Below are 21,237 nucleotides of genomic sequence, written 5' to 3' on the forward strand. Positions count from 1 at the left end.
TTTTAATCCACTGAATAGTTGACATTCACACATTAAAAAAATAATAATAATTTAAATGATACACAATAATTAATTTATAATATCACAACAATCATATCATAGACTAAATAAATAATCTGTATTAATGAATGAGTGAATTAGTTAATATTTTCATTGTGAAATTCTAAATAATTTGGAATTTGGGTCTTCCATCAATTACCCATATCATGTAATCCTTAATTTATTTAACTTAAAATTGGAGTGGAAGAGGGCAGCAACTTTTGGCACATATTCATGTCGTCTTTCACTTTGGAAAAGAAAGGTAAAATGGGCCGTCCAAAGAAGATTTCTAAATGGAAAACATACTGATTCCCATGGTACATTACCATGAGTGTTACGAGTAGGAGGAAAAAGGAAAGTTTAAAGGGTTAATATGCTTTTCAATTTTTAGAAGGAGAATAAGGAAACATGTTTGCACAAAACTCTTCCAATCAATTATTCATTACATTTCAATCCATCAAGTTAACAAGTTGATTTTATCATTTTCTGAAATGGGTTCATTACAAATTCTGAAATACATCTCAATTTTGAGCGCTCAAAGTTTTTCACATGAAATTGCATATAAGTATTATCTTAACGCAGCAAATTGAGAAAATAAAATATAGATCAATTAAGTAAAGCTTCAAACAAGTGCAATTGAAAGTGAAATACATCAGCCCTGAAATGGAAGGTAATCTATTTTAATGCTGAAGAGGTTCCAGAGAAAATTGAGAAATCATTCTCTCTATAGCTCAAGTAGTAGCTGCACAATCTTATTGAAGCAATTACCATAATTACACCATAATCTCCTATTTTATAATATCTCAATAACTTTCCTATTTCAATTATAATAATTAAATCCTCTATTTTATTTTTATAATATTCCTATATTACTGTAATAGAACCTATCCAATATGAACATTGAAGCTTCTTAGTCAGTGCCACAAACTTGATGCGAACCCCATATGCTCTTTATTTTCTTTTTTCTTTTTTCCTATAAAAACCAAACATAACCCTTCTGAGCTCACATATAACTAAAGCCAATTAAATAACTTTCATTAGTAATAACCACCTCTGCAAAATTTAGATTCTTTGTTTAGCATCTGAAGCAAGGCATCATGTTTCAGAACATAGTTGATGCCATTACTGGTGACAGCAATGGTAACAAGAAGATGAAATGTGTTAGTGGTGACTGCAAAAAGATCAAAGGTACTGTGGTGTTGATGAAGAAGAATGTTTTGGACTTTAATGACTTCAATGCCTCATTTCTTGATGGAATTCATGAGTTGGCTGGCCATGGAGTTTCTCTGCAACTCATTAGTTCTGTTAATAGTGAGCCTGGTGAGTTTCTTTTCTGTCTTTGTTTTCTTGTTGATAAATAGCGAGTTTGAGGTTCCAATTCTGACATTCACTTGGTGGTTGTTTCTTTGATAAAAAAAGAAAATTTCTTGTGTCCATATTAACTACAGTTTTTCCTTTTAATACTTTCATCAGATCCATATTTACTGCTTTCTTTATGGGATATGATTCAGTTTGGCTATAATTTACTGGGTATGTGAAAACCAAGTCAAATCATGTTACTGTAGAAAAGAAAGTAAACTAAGGAAGAAAGGTTGATCTTGTAGTTATCAGGATTTTTCAGTTGAAGAAAAGAGGATCTTGGATAGTTTCTTGGCTTTTGTTTTTATTTATCTGTTCCTTTTTTTTTCTTTCCAGGTTACATATTCATCTGTTTTCTGTTCTTTCTTTAAAATTACTTAAAAAGAGAAAGAACGAGAATTATACCATAAACCTAAAACAATACATTCTTCTTTCAACTTTATCCTCTCCTTCTTTCTTTCACCTTTCTTTGTTCATGAACTGAAAAAGCGAACTCATGTGAGCATCGCAGACACTTGCAGAAAGTGGTGTAGGACCCTCTTATGACGGTGCTGATCTGATTGTATTCATGGTAGGAATAGAAGCTGTGACAACAAAGAAAGTCACAGCCATGTTACTAGGCCACTTTTATTTTTTTAAAGGGAATAATCGAAGAATGTCAGCTGAGGCCCATTATTTTGGCCTTACTCTCAACAATAAGTCAATGACATAAACTTTGCAGTCAATCCATTATTATTTGCATTAGAAAATTCATGGCACAGCATATAATTACTGCATCTCCCTCTATTTTTCCAGTATCACTTTTTGTGTATATATATAATTATCAGATTTATCATTAGTTATTTGGAGTAACTGTTGAAAAGGTATAGTAGTATACCTGCAGTTTATGGTTAGCTTTTATCAGATTTTAATTTCTTATAATAAAGAGTGGGGTATTCGGAGAGACCAGGAAAATAATAATATTTTTCGAGCATGTTTCATTAAAAAAATTACCAATGTTAGCATGTAAAATGATGTCTCAGTTTAGCTTAGGAAGCAAGACATTCATATTCATTCTTCAATTCATTGACACATTCTTGATTGATGTTGACCATGGCAGCCTCTTATTTTTGGCTTTCTTGAAAAACCTGCAATCAATTATGTGTACATGTATATTGTTTCTCTGGTTGCATATCTATCCTGGAGGTACGGCCATATAATTATAATGTTGGAATTGGCATGCCATTTGCAGAGAATGGTCTGCAAGGAAAAGTAGGAGAGCCTGCATTGTTGGAGGATTGGATTACTACATTCACTCCTGCAACACCGGGCGATTCAGCATTCAGAGTTACCTTTGATTGGGATGATGAGATTGGAATTCCAGGAGCATTTATAATAAGAAATAATCATCACAGTGAATTCTACCTGAAAACTCTCACCCTGGAAGATGTTCCTGGCCAAGGCCGAATCCATTTCGTCTGCAACTCATGGGTTTACCCTGCCAAACGTTACAAGAAAGATCGCGTTTTCTTTACTAACAAGGTACCTAGCAACCATTTATGTACTCTGATGATAGTGTTTTTAAGTGGCTAGCTGAGTTGTTGAATATAACAGGCATATCTGCCACACGAGACACCAATGCCGTTGCGCAAGTACCGGGAGGAAGAACTAGTGAGCCTGAGAGGAGATGGAAAAGCTGAGCTCAAGGAATGGGACCGTGTGTATGACTATGCCTGTTACAATGATTTGGCAGATCCTGATAAGGGTCCGAAGTATGACCGCCCAGTTCTTGGAGGCTCTGATGACTACCCTTATCCTCGCAGGGGAAGAACAGGCCGAAAACCTTTAGAATCAGGTAATTGTATTCTCATGAATGCATTTGTCAATAAGAATCAGACCTTATACTGTTTATGACATTCTTGTATGATATTGTCCTAAGCAGATCCCAAGTACGAAAGCAGGCTGTCCCTTCTCCTGAGCTTAAACATATATGTCCCAAGAGATGAAAGATTTGGCCACTTGAAGATGGCTGATTTCCTTGCTTATGCACTGAAATCTATTGCTCAATTCATCAAGCCTGAGCTAGAAGCTGTATTTGACAAGACTCCGAATGAGTTTGACTCCTTCGATGATGTACTAAAACTCTATGAAGGAGGGCTTAAGCTGCCTGAAGGCCCCCTGTTAGATAATATAATAAAAAACATTCCATTGGAGATGCTCAAGGAAATTTTCCGAACTGATGGGGAGCGACTTTTCAAATTCCCAATGCCTCAAGTAATTAAAGGTATGATAAAGTTTCTGCTATGTTGCTGATAACAACATGTTTAAAAAAAAATTATCGTCTTGCAACCTTTCTGATGCCATTTAATTGTGATGTTCTGATTATTGGAGTAGAGAATAAGACTGCTTGGAGGACAGATGAAGAATTTGGCAGAGAAATGCTGGCTGGTGTAAATCCTGTCCTCATTTGTCGTCTTCAGGTACATCCAAGCTCTGTTAAGTTCTACTAATCTCCTATTGCTTGCCAAGAAAGCTGATGACGAATAGAGAAGTTAATCCAAAATGTTGCAATAGATTTTAAATCTTATTTCTTCCTTCTAGTCATCAGTTAGAGCTTGATGGTTTCTGAATTTGCTCATGTCTACTTCTGAACTTGACTGCAGGAGTTCCCTCCTAAAAGCAACCTAGACAGCAAACGTTATGGTGATCAAAACAGTTCAGTAACTGAAGAGCACATAAAGCATAACCTAGATGGACTGACCATACAAGAGGTAATGTTCTTTTCTTTTTCTTTTAAAAATTAAGTTTACAATCAAAATCAACTGTCACTGACCAATATGACAAACATTTTGATTGATAGGCCCTAGAGAACAACAAGCTGTACATTTTAGATCACCATGATACGGTGATGCCATACCTGAGGCAGATAAATGCTACATCTACAAAGACATATGCATCAAGGACATTACTTTTTTTGAAAGAAGATGGAACTTTGAAGCCAGTTGCCATTGAATTAAGCTTGCCTCATCCTGAGGGAGATGAATTTGGAGCCATTAACAAAGTATGCACACCAGCTGAAGATGGCAGTGTTGAAGGTTCCATTTGGCAACTAGCCAAAGCTTATGTGGCTGTAATTGACTCTGGTGTTCACCAACTGATCAGCCACTGGTATGAAACCCCCCTAAAGAGAAACAGGCTATCGGAATGAAAAGATTCATAACTTGAGTAGAGTTTCTGAATGTTTATATTTTCGTTGCAGGTTGCACACTCATGCGGCAATGGAGCCATTTATTATAGCAACAAATAGGCATCTAAGTGTGCTTCATCCGATACACAAACTTCTGCACCCCCACTTCCGTGACACAATGAACATAAATGCAGTTGCTAGACAAATACTCATTAATGCCGGTGGATTGCTCGAGTTTACTGTTTTTCCTGCAAAGTATGCAATGGAAATGACATCCAAAGCTTACAAAAACTGGAATTTCACGGAGCAAGCACTTCCTGAAGATCTAAAGAAAAGGTAAATCTTAGTCTACTGATATATCATAAATGATGTGGAAAGTTGTTTCATTTCAATGACATGTTACCTCTTTGTTATATTCAGAGGAATGGCAGTTGAGGATCCAAACTGTCCACATGGTGTCCGCTTACTGATAAAAGATTACCCTTTTGCTGTTGATGGACTTGAGATATGGTCAGCAATCAGAGAATGGGTGAAAGATTATTGCTCCTTCTACTATGAGACAGATGACATGGTTAAAAAGGATCCTGAACTTCAGTCCTGGTGGAAGGAACTCAGGGAGGTAGGTCATGGCGACAAGAAACACGAGCCCTGGTGGCCTAAGATGCAGACAAGGGAAGAGCTGATAGAATCATGCACCATTATCATATGGACAGCATCTGCTCTTCATGCTGCAATCAACTTCGGCCAATACCCGTACGGAGGCTACCTTCCTAATCGTCCTAGCATAAGCCGCAGGTTCATGCCAGAAAAGGGAACCCCTGAATATGAGGAGCTCAAGACTAATCCTGACAAAGCTTTCTTTAAAACTGTCACTGCCCAGCTGCAGACTGTTCTTGGCATTTCCCTTATTGAAATCTTGTCAAGGCATTCATCAGACGAAGTGTATCTTGGGCAGCGGGACACGCCCGAATGGACAACCGACAGTAAACCACTAGAGGCCTTTAAAAAATTTGGAAAGAAGCTGGAAAAAATCGAGGACAGGATTATAGAGATGAATAAAGATGTGGAACTGAAGAACCGTATTGGTCCAGTTTTAGTGCCATACACCTTGTTAGTTCCTAGCAGCGATGTTGGACTTACTGGCAGGGGAATTCCTAACAGTGTTTCGATCTAAACTAAAACTAGTACTTTCACTTTGCAGAATCTCATCATTTTCAAGTACCTAATATCTGTAATTCATAGTAGATGTTACAAGGAACAAATAGCTTGAGGTAATAAATTTCATAAATGATGCATACTTGGATCTTCATTTTTCTTTTGCTGATGTAATGTCCCCCCTAAATGAAACTGGTTTAATGTAAATGCTACTGTCAGAGGGAGGTTCCATCTGGGAACATAGAACTGCAAAAGCATGAAAGTTGATGACATTATTTCTAGCTTCCCCCACTTCTATTTAACAAATTTTCCTGCTGATATAGAACAGAAAAGCCAAGAACATGCTTTTTCTTTAATGCATGCTTCCGCAATCCCTAGTAATCAACTCTCAAATCATATTGGAAGTGGGAATTAAAAAAGCAAAAAACAAACCGACAAGGACATGTTGTTGTTGTTGTTTTTTTTTTTTTTTTTTCTGTTGTCAAGAATAACAGAAACCAACTGCAAGGCATATGTGGCCCGGGGCTTATATTGGTAATAATATATATAATAATTTTATAAACTCTATATATTTTTATTTCTTAAAATACAAAATCATTTATTACACTTTTTGCATTCAAATATAGAAAATATTTTTTCTAATTGATAATTCAAAGTTTTTAATAGTTTTTTGCTAAAACAAAGATAATTAAAAAATATAATACAATTATTCTGTTCAGATTATATTGTTTATATATAAGAACAAAATTATTAATATTAATATTAATAGTACTAATATTTTAAATAAACGATGTGATTTATAGAAACGAATTCTAAACAAATAAAATAAAGATATAGAATCCCAAAATATTAAATTAAGCTTAGAACCAAAAAAGAATTAAAACAAAAAATAGCACAAAGTTTTTCCACATGTATATAAAAAAATTAGAAGCCCTTTGCTTTTTACATTTTTATATATGTTAGCATACAATGGTGAAACCACGTCAGTATGCCACATAAGCATTTAGCACCAGCTGGCACTGATGCCTGGATATTTGATGACGTGTCTGCATTCTGATAGATGCAAAAGCATTAAGCACTGATTAAAACGACATCTGCATAGTGGGAGTTATCATTCATCGTCGTTTGAAGGCTGTAAATGGAAAAATAAAAGTACTCTTGTCGTTTAGCTTGGTTGAACAGTTGTCGAGAGTAAAATAACAAGTCATATGAATGAGATCAGTGGAGTAGTCGAGAAGTTTTCTGGGGTCTACTGATTCTGCTTCTCCGCCATTTTCACAATGGAAGAAAAACCCGCCAAATGACAGCTCTTTTCAAATTTTAGTTCAAAAGAAAAGAAAAGAAAATGCAGAGTCTTTCAATGCATCAAATGTTTTAAATTGGAGGCAAATTGATAAGTTAAAGCAAAGCTCGATGGAGAGTTCTCTATCGAAGTCTAGAACTTTCAGTGTAAGAATCGTATCAATTGATTACTACATGGCACCTCCAATCCCTAACATCGATATTTGTTACAGTAGCTTTCAAGGTACCAAAATTGCATTCCTCTTACAAATTTGCTTCGTTTTCGCCAAAATATCCTCCATTATATATGATAAAGTTGTTGAACTTTTGAAGGTGGGAAGGTGAATGAGGTTCCTGTTTTAAGGATATATGGCTCAACGCCTGCTGGTCAAAAGACTTGCTTGCATGTTCATAGGGTAACTCCTTATTGCTTCTCTACCTTTTAATTCTTATATCTTGCTATTTTTCTTTTTGGAATAATTCCGGCAGTGTTTTGATTTTGTGGCAAACACAGCATCTTTTTATTTATTTATTTATTTACTTCTTAAAAGCACAGTCGGGCTAGTTTTTAGAGTTTCTTGTAATTAAATGTTGTTCAATATGTTCATCTTGAAACTTAAGTTTCTAGGGATGTTTTAGTATATATTTACAGGGACTGAGTTGGATTAGTGTAAACGAAATTATACTAAACCACTGGCGGTATTTGCTTTGATTTGCACAATTGCTTGATTACTTTCTTTTCTTATCTTCGTATTATGTTTGGTAGCTGAGCAGTGAATATTCACTCTTGTAGGCTTTTCCCTATTTATATGTCCCATGTTCAGATATATCACTTCATCCAGATCAACAAGGTATAACTAAATTAGGAGTGGGTTTTATGGACTTCTTCTTCTTCTTTTTTTTCTTTCTTCCTGATTTTGTCTTTCATTTCACAAATAATGCTCAAACATGTACTCTTTAACTCGTTCGATTGTGCAGGTGATTCATACACAAATGCAATCTCTCTTGCCCTTGAAAAAGCTTTGAAGGTATGCTTGCATTGTTCTACTTTTGAGATGTTTTCTCTTTTGTTTTTTTTTAGCTCTTCTTTCCTGTAAATGTCTGATACTTTAGATGTGAAATGAGGGCATTTGGTTTGAACTTGCAGCTTAAAGGTAATGCTGGTTCAAGAAGACAGCATGTTCACGGCTGCAGTCTTGTACGAGCAAGGAAATTTTATGGTTACCATTCATCAGAAGAGCTCTTTTTCAAGATATACCTGTATCCAAATGGTTTCTTATCCATATTGTCTTGCACTTCTTTCTCTTTTCATAGTGGTTGGAATTTGCATTTATGGGCTCCTTTATAAAATCTTAGCTATTATCCACATGATGTCTCTCGTGCTGCCAATCTTCTTCTGGTACCATTTTTAAACCTGCCCATTGTGCTCATTCTGTGGTGCATTCTTTTCACTAGCATTTTTTGTTGATTTACAGTGACTGTCTTACTAATACCTCCTTATTTCAGGGAGGAGCAATTCTTGATAAAAGTTTGCAGCCTCATGAAGCTCATATTCCTTTCATACTCCAGTTTCTGGTAAATGACCTTTTATAGCCGAATTATTACATGAATTTTTTTAAAATTTATAGCTTATTAATATGAATGTCATTATAGAAATTGGCTATATCATAAGATACTAGCTGGTTATTTCTGGTATCATTTTGTTTTGGCTTTTGATATTTGACCACTTTGATGGCTTTTTTATTGACCTTTGTTCTTGGTTCTATCTAGCTAGTAGGATGAATTGTTGGATAATTATCAGTCAAGTTCATCAACTCCTGCTCTTTGTATTCTACCACTTTGGTCTGGAAAAAGATGAGTCTTGTTTGTTGGGACTTGCTGATTTGCTGTGGAAATGCTTCATGACATCTCCTGGAAATCCTGGTCAATAATGTGGGAGAGCACCAAGCCAGTAGTTTGTGTTGTTTGCATGTATAATTTTGGCTAACAGTTCTCTGATATCCATCCAAATGGTTCCTGATCCTATTAAATTTTATAGGAGAATGTAATTGTTTTAGACATGAACAAAGAGTTTGATTAGCTGCTCTCAACATCTTAACATCAATACAAGACAACTTCATTGCATGCTTGATAATATTGCTGGAGTCCACAATGCATGTGTTTGAAAACTTTTGTTGCATGCTGCAAAATGATTTAGTTTGTCTGTTGTCAGCCATCATTACTTGTTGAATTGTCTCATATATGAGATTCCTCTGTGGGTAGTTGAGCTTCTCTTTTTGCCAGATTGACTACAACTTGTATGGAATGAGTCATGTTCATTTATCAAAGATTAAGTTCCGTCATCCAGTACCTGTTGTTTGTACGCCAAGAAAATTTAATTGCAATCATCAACATGGACCAGTGAAGGAAAGTCTAACATGCTTGTCTGCTGAACTTGAGGTCATCTTTTGTCTTTTCTCATACCATGCTTTCAGGGTGCCTGGGAATATATTCATACTGGTTATGTTCCATAAAATAATTGTTTTTGATGTGATGTGTTCTTTTCATTAGGCAGGTTTGAGTGCTGGTGAGTCTTTAGGTTATCCAGTTTGGATATCTTCTACTATTCCAAGTGATTGGATGTGGCATTTCTCCAATGAATTGGAGGTTTCCTCAGATCAAGGCATCTACCACATTAAACGTCAAAGTATTTGTGAACTTGAGGGAGATGCTACTGTTGATGGTTAGCTTTGCTTCATAGTTGTGCCACTTAATTTATTGATTTCATGATTTGATTGCCAAAAATTATTAACTGTTTAGTGATTCACAGAGATTCTTAACCAGCAATTTAAAACATATACATCCCTCTCACAAACTTCTTCAGATGTGAAAATGGTGCAATCACTTATACCCATTTGGGAGGTTTGCCTGCTTACTGTCATGCTGTTATTCTATATGTAATCATGGACTCTTATATCGGTTGGCCATCCCTTTGTTAAATTTTCATTGTGGTGACACAGGAAGAGTATGAGAGAACGGGGGTGTATGAGGCAGCTATACCACCAGATCCTGGAAAACCACTTGCTGAGGATGTTTTGAAAACTCTGTTACATGATCTTGAGTTTGAAAGAACACTTGCAGAGTTGTGTAGTGAATCTGAAGAAAACTTATCTTTGGTTGGGAATAATGTAAAATCTCAGCCTGAATTGACATCTTCGACTGATGAAGAAATCTTAGTTGAAGACAGAAATATCAATTATAATAACGCAGAAGTGCTTTTGAAGTGTTCTACAGAAAGAGACATTATTGGAGCTTCATCACTACCGCAATCTCTAGGTGAAGAGGGGGTCGACACAACTGCAGGAAGGAAGGATGCATGTCAAGAAATGTCGTTTGCCAATGACGTAGTATCCTCTGGGACAATTGGAACATTGGATCCAAAGGTAGTTCCTTGATTAGTCTTTCCTACTCTCCAACTATAATCATATGTTTTACATTGTTACCTAAAAATATGAAGAAAGAGCTGTTCAGTCTTCCATTTTGCCTTCACATATTACATGGTTTAAGCATTCTTAAAATTCATTTGATTTCAGGCTGCAGATAAGGAAGCTCTGGGTCTTCTAAGGTGGCTTGCCACTTCTCAGGCAGCTGAAGACATAAACTCTGATGATGAACTTGTTCGTGAGACCATTCTGAGTCCACTGTTGCAAGCAACAATTGAAAAAGTTCTGGAGAAAGCTAATATGGATTATGAGAGTGAGTCTCAAAAGGAGTGCCAGGACATTCTTGATTCAATTGAGGATTTGTTCGACTTAGAGGGTTCTAAGGAGAAAGCATGTCATTCTAGTGATCGTAGCATTCATAGTCAAAGTTCATCAGAGACTGCTCAAGGGGATGCCTTGCTCTCTTCTATTGCCAAATCTTCTCGGAATTCATCAGGGATAGAGATTAAAGATGAATCCAAAAGGAAGTTTCGACACCAGGTATTGCAGACTGCTGGAACATGCACCACTAATAAGCGCAAAAGGAAGAAGTTATTATGGGGCTCTTTACCCATCTCGATGACCGAAAAAGAAAATGATGACTCAGAAGCTGGGGGGTCAAACATAGATAAAGCACATGTTTGTGAAGTAAAAATTTACTGCCGCAGATCTATAGAGGGAAATGAGAGAGAATATTCCGATGATCTAATGAAAAATTCAGGCACAGGTATATGTGAAGTAGGTGGCTTAGTTGGATCCTCTGTGCGGGATTTGATGAGAAGAAAGCGATGCCGCCGAATTCCTCAGCAGGATGACAATCCTGATGGAGCTAAAAAAGTTTGTTCACGAGGAGAACATGAACAGGGAAAGGTTCTCTTGCCAGAACAATTGGATTTCCTGGCACGGCATGGTGATAAACATGACGGAAAACCTCTTGGGTATGTGGACCTTAGGTCTTTGGTTAGTGAGAAACAAATAGAATTGCCCGAGGCTCATGATTTTAAATCTGTTCATTCTTGTTCTCACACATGCATGGAAGCAGCCAATGCATCCAGCAGTGGTGGCCCATTGCAGGCAATTTCTCATCCTTCATCAGCAGATACAAAGAAGGAACAATTAGACTTCCCATTTAAGTCCAATAAGCAAGATTCTACAATTGTCATTGGCCATTGTGAAACTAATAATGGTAAAGAGTTTGACTGCAAAGGCGTGATCTCTGCAGAAGCTATAACTTGTAGTGACCACAATTTCAAATCTGATTTATTATATGAAAACTTGGGGTATGAGGATATAAATTTGGCTAATGAGAGATTGGTGCAAAAGAAAGCTACTGGTCCATACAGTTTGTCAGATTCTATTATTGAGCATGGGATGTTTTCAAGAGATGATTACGAACATAAAAGTGGCTACGGGAAAAGCACTTTAGTAAAACAGTTAAATGAAATTCCCAGTGTAAATCCTAAGGGCATCGATGTGTCAGCTGACACATCTATTCTGCAGAATGAAAACTGCTGTGCTATAAAACCTGGTGGAGAGTCTGGTTTCTCTGTACATGACAGCTTCATATCCGTGGTTGGTAGTATAGAGGGAGGACCTGGAAGCTTAATCAGCATGACCTTCAGCAGGAAACCACCTATGGTGAACTGGAAAGATGGAGCTTCTGAAAATGCTTCATTTTCACCTGGTCTATCTTGTCACTCATCCCTCGTTAATAAGGACAACAAGCATGGAACTTCAGGTTGTACTTTCCTTTTTTTTTTTTTTTCATATTTAACCTCTCCTCTTCCCTCTGCTCTGGGTTGTTTTTGGTCTGGTTACAATTAGTGTACTTGGTTTATGTTTAGGGTTAAGAGGCTCTTAAACAAGCTTCGAGTTCAGAATTCTATTTTTCATGCCTGTTTCTTTTTTTTGTTGATCTGTTTGCGTGGGGTGGCGGTTGTGTGTGTATATGTGTGTTGGGTAAGAGAGGGGGAGGGGGGGGGTGGGGGTTGGGTGGGGTTTTCTTGATGTCTTTGATGTTGTAGGTCTGTTGGAAATTACTGCTGATTTATAATCTTTCTTTTGTTATCCCACCTTTCCAACTTCTAGAGAAAGCATTGGGTGAACTTCTCCCATTTTTCGAAGGGGACTGTCAAGAGAAGAAAGTAGTTCAGAACAAGGCCCTGCCAAACACCAACTCAAATGATCAGCAAGAAGCTATCATGGGTGTCCCAACTCACTATCAAAATGACGGCTCACTCTTATACCTTTTGACACCTATATATTCACCCCCATCTGCAGATTGTGTGTATAGATGGTTAAGATGTGACAATGAAGGTATGAGCTAGAATTTGCTTACCAAAAAAGTTTCAGGTCCTTTCAGATGACTTGCAATTTTCATCTAAAACCATAGTTGGGATTTCCAGATACTCATGGAGAGACTAATGTGCAGTCAGCAGGGCCTTTGTCCATTCAAGGTAGATATATTATTGAAATTCTTTTGAATAGGACAGCAAGTTTAAGAATCTTATTAGATGTGCTACTTTCTATAGGCTCTCCCGAGACAGGTTCACATGATTCTTCACGTGTTTATGGTGATAACATTTCCATGGAATTGCGCTCTGTATCTAATGTAAGACTTATAGAGGATCAAGTGCAACAAGAAGAACATCAAATTATTAATTCAGAGTTCCACCCTAATACTGATGAGCTTCAAAGACCATTGCATCACAAAGAAAATAATGCAAAACTAAATGCATGTACTGAATGCTCTATAGATTTATCTCAAATTTCGGGTCCAAATGAGAGATCAAGGCCTACTCCCCTCAGTCAAATTGGATTTCGGGATCCTGCTAGCACTGGTGCTGGGCAACAATTAACCATGTTAAGCATTGAGGTATTCATAACAGCACATATGATGTAATTTTTCCTGTATACAATGTATAGATAGACATATCTCTATCAACATCTTGCTTTTGGAAGGTTTGTTTGCAGCTCTAGCCTTGGTGACAACTGCTACCATGTGATATTTTATTATGGTTGGAAAGAATGTTAGTTATTGATTGGAATGCTATGCTAACAGGTTCAAGCTGAATCTAGAGGAGATCTAAGACCAGATCCTCGGTTTGATGCTATCAATACTGTAGCTCTTGCTTTCCAAAATGATAATGATTCTACTGTTGAAGTTCAAGTTCTTTTGCATAGTAACGAAGAATCTTATGCGAGGTATGAATATTACAGTCACACTTTTGGGATTTTCTGTACTATCTTTCTGTAGGTTGGTCTTCTGCATTTTTAATGAATTTGGATCTTCAATATACTGGTTGGGATATCTTGAGCACCATAATAAGTGAGATTGTACTTAACCTTATGCTACACTTGTTTGAGTTTGGGATTTCAGGGAAAAAAATGAAGAACATAGGTTAACCGAGATTGTACTTAACCCTGAAGGGTGTTTGTCTAATTTGTGGCTTATGCCATATGACAAATCTTTTACATGGTAAATAACTATTTCCTTTCTTACTCAAATGTTATTTGTAGGAGTTCTGATGGCTTATCTGTAAACAAGGTGCTTTATTTCTCTGAGGAGGTGCACTTGGTTACCCATTTTATAAGGATTATAGGTTCAGTTGATCCAGATATTTTAATGGGTTGGGATATTCAAGGCGGTTCTCTTGGTTTTTTGGCCGAGAGGGCTGCACATCTTGGTATGGGCTTACTTAATAACATTTCTCGGACACCATTAGAAGCCAACATAGGGGCTAGAGAAACAGAAATTTCTGATAAGGAAATACTTGCTACTATGCTGGATGAATCATTAGTTGCAGAGTCTGCTTTGGTAGAGCAAGCAGTAATTGAAGATGAATGGGGCCGAACTCATGCCAGTGGCGTCCATGTTGGTGGTAGAATTGTCCTTAACATATGGAGACTGATACGTAATGAAGTTAAGCTTAACTTGTATACAGTTGAAGCTGTTGGTGAAGCTGTTTTAAGGCGAAAAATTCCATCAATACCATACAGAGTATTAACAAAATGGTTTTCTAGTGGTCCTGGAAGAGCAAGATATAGATGTATTGAGTACATGGTACATAGAGCAAAATTGAACCTTGAGATAATGAATCAACTTGATATGGTAAGCCTTAAAAAATCTGAAGTACAATGATATTTGTATGTTGCCATTTTTGGGTTTGCTGACCTTTTTCTTTCTTGAAGAAAAAAGAATAATATGACGTGTTAAAGATGGTATCTGTGGTTTTATATTAGTCTGTCTTTTCTGCATCCAAAACAATTAAATAGGTGAGTCTTATGTGGGGTAGATTAGTTCTTATTCTCTCATGGCTATCACTTTTAACATGTGAGTTGATTTCAGGATTTGGTTGAATACAGAGGGGTGTTTTGAGTGAAATTTTCTTTTATGTAACATTTCTAGTGTATTCGTCTTGATGTTGAAATTTATATAATGGTTAAATAGTTAAAACAATTTGGCTGATATTTTTGTTTAATGTAAAACCAAGAGAAGCTCTTTCATAAATCCAGCCTTCTATGGTCATTTAGTTCATGGCCTGTAGTTTTCTCCCTCTTCTTACTTGAAAAAATTGTTTTTCAGTGGAACTTTTTTGACGATTGACATTCATTTACCCTTTACCTTTTGCAGAAGAAATATTACATCGTACCTAAGCCCTGTCGTACTTTTAAAAAAAAAAATATTTTTAATATTTAATCAATTAAGAAAGAAATGGTATTTAAGATGACAGAAGTAGAGTAATTCTCATGTTTTCTAGCTGATGAAAGTATAGTATTATATGAGAAAGAAGTATCTAGAAATTGTTGCTTCTTTTTCCTCTTGTTTCATAATTTATATTTTGGGTTCTTGATAGCTGATTTTGATCTTGACGTGGGTGGTTTTGCAGATAAATAGAACATCAGAACTCGCTCGCGTATTTGGCATCGACTTTTTTTCAGTTCTCTCACGAGGTTCACAGTACCGTGTTGAATCTATGCTTCTCAGACTGGCACATACTCAGAATTATCTAGCCATTTCTCCTGGGAATCAACAGGTTATTGCCTAGTAGACTTTTTACAAAATATTGCCTGATGGATGTTATAATACATTGCCTCCATGGAAAATGTGATTGAATCTGCATTTATAGATATTTTGACATATTTTTCTGCCAAAAGCTTTTGACTTGAGGACTTAACCGATGCTTGCTTTAAAAACCTACCCTCCTTTCTATATGATTATTTTATTTGCTTAGATGGGTTTTAGGAAGAAATATTATTGTGATATAGTGTCATCTTATATTCGCATACATACTTCAAGTTTCCTTTGAGCCAACTAATAATAGGTTCTTTTGGCATATGGCTTACAACTTTACATTCGCTTCCTTATTGTTAGAAGTTGTATTTATTCCAAATCACTTGGTTACTGGGCTGTTGTAGTGTATATAAGTGGATTGGACACCCTCTTTCTTTGAGCTAGCTTTTGAGATGAGTTCTATCCAAGCCCATTTATCATGGTATCAGAGCCGGCCTTTTTTCTGCAATGGTGGGTTTGGACCCGGCCCGTTTGCATGTCACGCTAAACGTGAGGAAGGGTGTTAGTAGTTATATTTATCCTACATCACTTGGTTACTGGGCTGTTATAGTGTATATAAGTGGATTGGATACCCTCTTCCTTTGAGCTAGCTTTTGGGATGAGTTCTACCCAAGCCCATTTATCACTTATCAACTCTGGACTAGTTGTTGTAACTGGGAAGCATAATTTCTTAAACTGGTGTTCCTTGATGTCATTTCTGCACTGATCCTGAGTTTTCTTCCAGCATACTCTATGGCATAGGGTGATATTGCTGCCTTTTCCTTTTTCTTTTCTTTTGAACTCATCCTGTAGTTTTGGGTTGTAACTGTCTGAATATTGACTCTACTTTGTTTTATGTAGGTTGCTTCTCAACCTGCAATGGAGTGCTTACCCTTAGTAATGGAGCCAGAATCTGGTTTTTATGCTGATCCAGTTGTAGTCTTGGATTTCCAGTCTCTTTATCCGTCGATGATAATAGCATATAACCTTTGCTTTTGTACATGTCTTGGAAATGTTTCATCTTCAAAGGTGAATACACTAGGGGTTAGTTCATTTTCACCAGATCCACGTGTTCTAGGGGATTTGAAAGATGAAATACTGCTTACTCCAAATGGTGTTATGTATGTGCCTTCAAAGGTAATTCATTTTGTTACTCTTTGTTTATACTAATTTGCCTTCACTAGTATGTCTCATGCATATGTATTTGTAACATGCTTTCCTTTTGTTGAGGATGCTTCGGTGTGGAATTGTTTCTGGACACAATTGTTATTGTTGATTAAGCTCAATGAAAGAAATGTCAGGCTGAAATGCTTCCATACCATTTATCTAATTGAGAGACTTCTTCTCTAATTCCTTTGCAAATCAATTAATTATAGCCTTCCACCTAGTCATTGCAATTATTACATTTCAATTCTGTAAAGCTATATGCAAGATGACTTGAGGTTCATTCTTAAATGCTGGTAGGGTGGAACTTCATATCAATTATTATATTTCTCACTGTCTCCATTATGTTTAACATACATTGATGATTGGGATGAATTTCATCCAAAGCCACTCAAATTGAACTTGACTTAGTGGCGCAACTAAACTTTGATTAGTTGCAGAATAATTATCAGAGTTCATAGCTGTCTGAAATTCGCCAGGAATCAATTTTGCTCGAACTACAGATGCAAAAGTGGAACATTAAAAGCTAAAGATCTATTTTCTGTTGTTTAGGGCCATTAATAGAGTTATAATGGATTGCCATGGCATGTTTCGGTGCCATTTACTAGAATATGCCCCTGGTGGCAGAAAATGGAAACTGAACTTTAATGATTTTTCAACAATATAGACATTGAAGTCGAGTACTCAGCTGATTGACCATTGGTGAAATTAACCCTTGTGAATTTGATAAGCTATATGCATAGAATTTAGTTGTACAAGGATAACGTCCTTTATAGGGATTCATAATCTGCTTTGAATTCATGTGGCCACTGTGATGGCAATCTTTGTTGCTAGCCTGTGATGTGGCCTAACTAAGTTTCCACAAGATGAGTTCTTGTCTTTTCTTCTTCTTGTCTGGTGCCAAAACAATTGACAACTGACAAATATAGAAGTAATTCTCTGGCAATTTATAAAATATCTAGATGTAGTTTTTGACAGTGCATTTCTGGTTGTAACTTGCTTATAATTAGTTTATCTCTTTTGCTCTCTTTTTCGCTAGTGGGGCCAGTACTCATATTTTATTCTGCAGTAATTGATCTGTTGTTAAAATTTCATTAATTTTCTGAGAGTAGCGCCTGTACTCTTTGTAGAAAAAGGGGAAAGGAAGAAAAAAATAAAGTCATGTCAATTCCTTGCATTTGCAGGTTCGTAAAGGCGTACTGCCTCGGTTACTGGAAGAAATATTATCAACAAGAATAATGGTCAAACAAGCAATGAAGAAGTTGGCTCCAACCCAGCAAGTTCTTCACCGGGTATGTCTGCACTAGAAAAATACTTGAACTGCTTATTCATTAAGCGCTTAGATATGGACTGTTAGAAGTATCTGCCTGACTTAGATAGTTTTTCTTTATATGAAATATGCTTGATTTAGATAGTTTTTCTTTATATGAAATATGCTTGATTTTGATAGTTTTTCTTAATCTACTGCTATGAAATATGCTTGATTTAGATAGTTTTCCTTTATTCCTGCTATGAAATGTTGGAGCAACCACTTTCAGTGAAAAATAAACTAGAAGTAGCAATATTTTGGATATTGAAGTCTAAAGCATCATTTTCCTTTTCCAATTGTTTTCCTTGTTATCTTCCCTGACATCCACATCTAATATTATCCTCTGGACCTAAATATATGTATTCTTGCAGGAAGCAAGATAAGTATTCTTATCACTAAATTTGATTCTGGACAAAATTATGGACTGCTACAAGATACAGTTGCATCATTTATCATGCTGCTTAATAACTTGTTGACTGTTCTTCTGACCATGTCGATTGATTATGCATTGATTCAGATCTTCTAAAACATTAAAATTTTCATATTCTTTTTCAGATATTTAATGCAAGACAGCTTGCTTTAAAGCTGATAGCGAATGTAACCTATGGTTATACAGCTGCTGGATTTAGTGGTCGCATGCCTTGTGCAGAGCTTGCTGACAGTATTGTTCAATGTGGCCGTAGCACACTGGAAAAAGCTATTTCTTTGGTAAATGCAAGTGATAAGTGGAATGCTAGAGTTATATATGGTGATACTGACAGGTATAAACTCTAGTTACTACTTTAGGGATTGAAAAATTTTGATGCTAATCCAATAAGTTCACAAGGCACAAAATATGGAGGACAAGTGTTGGATGCCTGACTTATGTTATTGTGATTTGTAATAAAATGTGGCATGTTTGTAGTGTTAGATTGTGGGAATCTCAGTTGATATTCTTATGCAGCTTCATTTACTTAAGACGTCTTGTCAGAGCCTCAGCAAAGTGTTCACTTCTTTTTCGCCAGAAAAGTTTCTTTTCTTCAGCAGTTTATCTGGAACCCTGTTCATATATTCGTCATAGATTTTGGTGACTGAAAGGTTAAACTTAGTTTACTAGCAATTTTCTTCAACATTTTAGTGTAGACACATGTCCTTGTACATTCTTGTAGTGGTTTTAGTGGTTGATGATGTCATTATTTTGAAGATGATTGTGCTATTTAGTTCTCAGTTTATTTTATTTTATCTCTCTTGCTTTGCGTTGTTTCATCTATGTTTAGGGTTTGTTTAATGCAGCATGTTTGTCCTTCTCAAGGGCCGCACTGTCGAAGAATCATTTCAAATTGGGCGCGAGATAGCTTCTGCTGTAACTGCCATGAATCCAGATCCAGTGACATTGAAATTGGAGAAAGTCTATCATCCATGTTTCCTCCTAACTAAGAAACGTTATGTTGGTTACAGCTATGAGAGTGCTGATCAGACTGAACCTGTTTTTGATGCCAAAGGTATTGAGACTGTTCGCAGAGATACTTGTGGTGCCGTTGCCAAAATGTTGGAGCAGTCACTGAGACTCTTTTTTGAACATCAGGATATCTCTGAGGTGGAAATGTGTACACTTTTACCCTGTTACTCTATCCTGCACCATAAAGTCTAAGCTGAGAATTCATTTTTAAAACTATTGAACCATTAAATCTGTTTTTATTAATCTTCTAACCATTTACAAAAATACATATTAATCAGTGCTTTCTCGATCTTTTTTTCCTGTTAGAGTTTCTCCAAGTAAATATTTCCATGTTTGGATACAGATTAAAGGATATTTGCAGCGGCAATGGACACGGATTCTATCTGGCAGAGTGTCTCTTCAAGATTTTATTTTTGCAAAAGAGGTTCGCTTGGGCACTTACAGTACAAGGGCAGCTTCATCACTCCCACCGGCAGCAATCTTGGCTACTAAAGCAATGAAAGTAGATCCCCGGGCAGAACCACGGTATGCAGAGAGAGTGCCTTATGTTGTGATTCATGGGGAACCAGGTGCTCGCCTGGTTGATATGGTTGTGGATCCTTTGGACCTTTTGGCTATCGATTCTCCTTACAGATTAAATGATATATATTACATTAGCAAACAGATAATTCCAGCATTGCAGCGGGTATTTGGACTTCTTGGTGCAGACTTAAACCAGTGGTTTTTAGAGATGCCTCGCCCAGGCAGGGATACTTATGCTAAGCGCCCATCATATGGTTCAAATCCTCAGCGAACTAGAATTGATTATTACTATCTTTCAAAACATTGTGTGCTATGCGATGAGTTGGTGAACGCATCAACACGTCTTTGCAACAAATGTTCACAGAAGGAAACTGCTGCTGCAACTGCTGTAATTGGAAGGACCTCTAAATTGGAGAGGGAGATGCAACACCTTGCAGCTGTAAGTATTATCTTGTGACTTGTACTGGAGTCATAGGGGTTAACAGTAGCTATAATTTCTTGATGTGTGGTGATGGTCCATTCACCCTAATGCATTTTGGTTGCAATAATTTTATTGCATGTCCACTTGCAATGGATAAGATATCAACAGCATTCCCTGATTTTGGATGAAGTTTGGAGTAGATTCATATGTTTTTGGAAGATGAAGTTCTTAAGCTTTTTTCTTTTTAATTAGCTATTTGGTATGTGCTGGCCTTGTCATTATATCAACTTCAGATTAAGGTCGTGTATTGCAAGTTTTCTTAATTCAATTAAATTAATGCTTGTGATCTAATCGTTCCTCTCTCTCTATTAATCAACAATCTTGATTCTCCTGCAGATATGTCGACACTGTGGAGGTGGAGACTGGCTTCTGGAGAGTGGGGTCAAGTGCACTTCACTTGCTTGCTCGGTCTTTTACGAGAGGCGTAAAGTGCAGAAAGAACTACAAGGTCTCTCTCTTATTGCTGCCGATAAAGGTTTCTACCCAAAATGTATGGTCGAGTGGTTCTGAATATGAGCACCTTGTACATCTCTTATATTGTATGAATGCATAATTTTTTTCAGTTAGAATTGTCCACCAAGCGGTTACTCTCTTGGGTTTATAATTTAATCAGTAGAGGCTTTTGACCCTCTTGTATAGCTGTATAGTTCTGCATTACTCGTTCAAGGAAGATGGACTGCTATTGTATCCTACTGTATTTAGATAGTGAAGTAATTATATCTGTCTGCATACATATAACTCGACCATTTCAACCAGGACATCGTAAGCTACTTCATTATTTGGGCTCTAATGGCTCTTCATCATAAGGG

General features: G+C 36.6%; 2 protein-coding genes across 6 annotated transcripts; both read left to right on the forward strand.

The window, feature by feature from the left end:
• Positions 1–954: 954 nt before the first annotated feature.
• On the forward strand, positions 955–5,873 carry LOC8285570 (probable linoleate 9S-lipoxygenase 5). The gene is made up of 9 exons (XM_002512340.4): positions 955–1,359; positions 2,630–2,919; positions 2,992–3,232; positions 3,320–3,661; positions 3,772–3,857; positions 4,041–4,148; positions 4,238–4,545; positions 4,637–4,900; positions 4,985–5,873. Exons 1-9 carry the CDS (start codon positions 1,137–1,139, stop codon positions 5,736–5,738), a joined length of 2,616 nt encoding a protein of 871 aa, XP_002512386.1. The 5' UTR covers positions 955–1,136; the 3' UTR covers positions 5,739–5,873.
• Positions 5,874–6,905: 1,032 nt separating this feature from the next.
• LOC8285571 (DNA polymerase zeta catalytic subunit) lies at positions 6,906–21,166 on the forward strand. 5 transcript variants are annotated; one of them, XM_048380300.1, is made up of 24 exons: positions 6,916–7,244; positions 7,334–7,416; positions 7,794–7,851; positions 7,979–8,028; positions 8,148–8,260; positions 8,357–8,399; positions 8,507–8,575; positions 9,284–9,439; positions 9,551–9,722; positions 9,810–9,901; positions 10,000–10,422; positions 10,573–12,199; positions 12,550–12,777; positions 12,867–12,917; positions 12,993–13,336; positions 13,523–13,665; positions 13,981–14,572; positions 15,351–15,497; positions 16,376–16,651; positions 17,863–17,970; positions 18,543–18,748; positions 19,260–19,563; positions 19,769–20,386; positions 20,765–21,166. In XM_048380300.1, the coding sequence occupies exons 1-24, from the start codon at positions 7,133–7,135 to the stop codon at positions 20,936–20,938; spliced, it is 6,189 nt and encodes a 2,062-aa protein (XP_048236257.1). In that variant the 5' UTR covers positions 6,916–7,132; the 3' UTR covers positions 20,939–21,166. The 5 variants fall into 5 exon arrangements, 4 of the variants coding, with proteins under 4 accessions (XP_048236260.1, XP_048236258.1, XP_048236257.1 ...); XR_007217707.1 differs by lacking the exon at positions 20,765–21,166 and having other exon boundaries at positions 6,907–7,244; positions 19,244–19,563; positions 19,769–19,841; XM_048380301.1 differs by lacking the exon at positions 16,376–16,651 and having other exon boundaries at positions 6,915–7,244.
• Positions 21,167–21,237: the final 71 nt, after the last annotated feature.

This window comes from Ricinus communis, chromosome 10 (genome assembly GCF_019578655.1).
Source record: "Ricinus communis isolate WT05 ecotype wild-type chromosome 10, ASM1957865v1, whole genome shotgun sequence".
NCBI classification, from domain to species: domain Eukaryota; kingdom Viridiplantae; phylum Streptophyta; class Magnoliopsida; order Malpighiales; family Euphorbiaceae; genus Ricinus; species Ricinus communis.

Coding starts and splice junctions, on each gene's coding strand:
- LOC8285570 (XM_002512340.4), top strand. CDS start 1,137: ATGTTTCAGAACATAGTTGATGCCATTACTGGTGACAGCAATGGTAAC. Junction 1,360..2,629: donor TTCTGTTAATAGTGAGCCTG/GTGAGTTTCTTT, acceptor TGCCATTTGCAG/AGAATGGTCTGCAAGGAAAA. Junction 3,233..3,319: donor CCGAAAACCTTTAGAATCAG/GTAATTGTATTC, acceptor TGTCCTAAGCAG/ATCCCAAGTACGAAAGCAGG.
- LOC8285571 (XM_048380300.1), top strand. CDS start 7,133: ATGGAGAGTTCTCTATCGAAGTCTAGAACTTTCAGTGTAAGAATCGTA. Junction 17,971..18,542: donor CCCAGCAAGTTCTTCACCGG/GTATGTCTGCAC, acceptor ATTCTTTTTCAG/ATATTTAATGCAAGACAGCT. Junction 19,564..19,768: donor AACATCAGGATATCTCTGAG/GTGGAAATGTGT, acceptor GTTTGGATACAG/ATTAAAGGATATTTGCAGCG.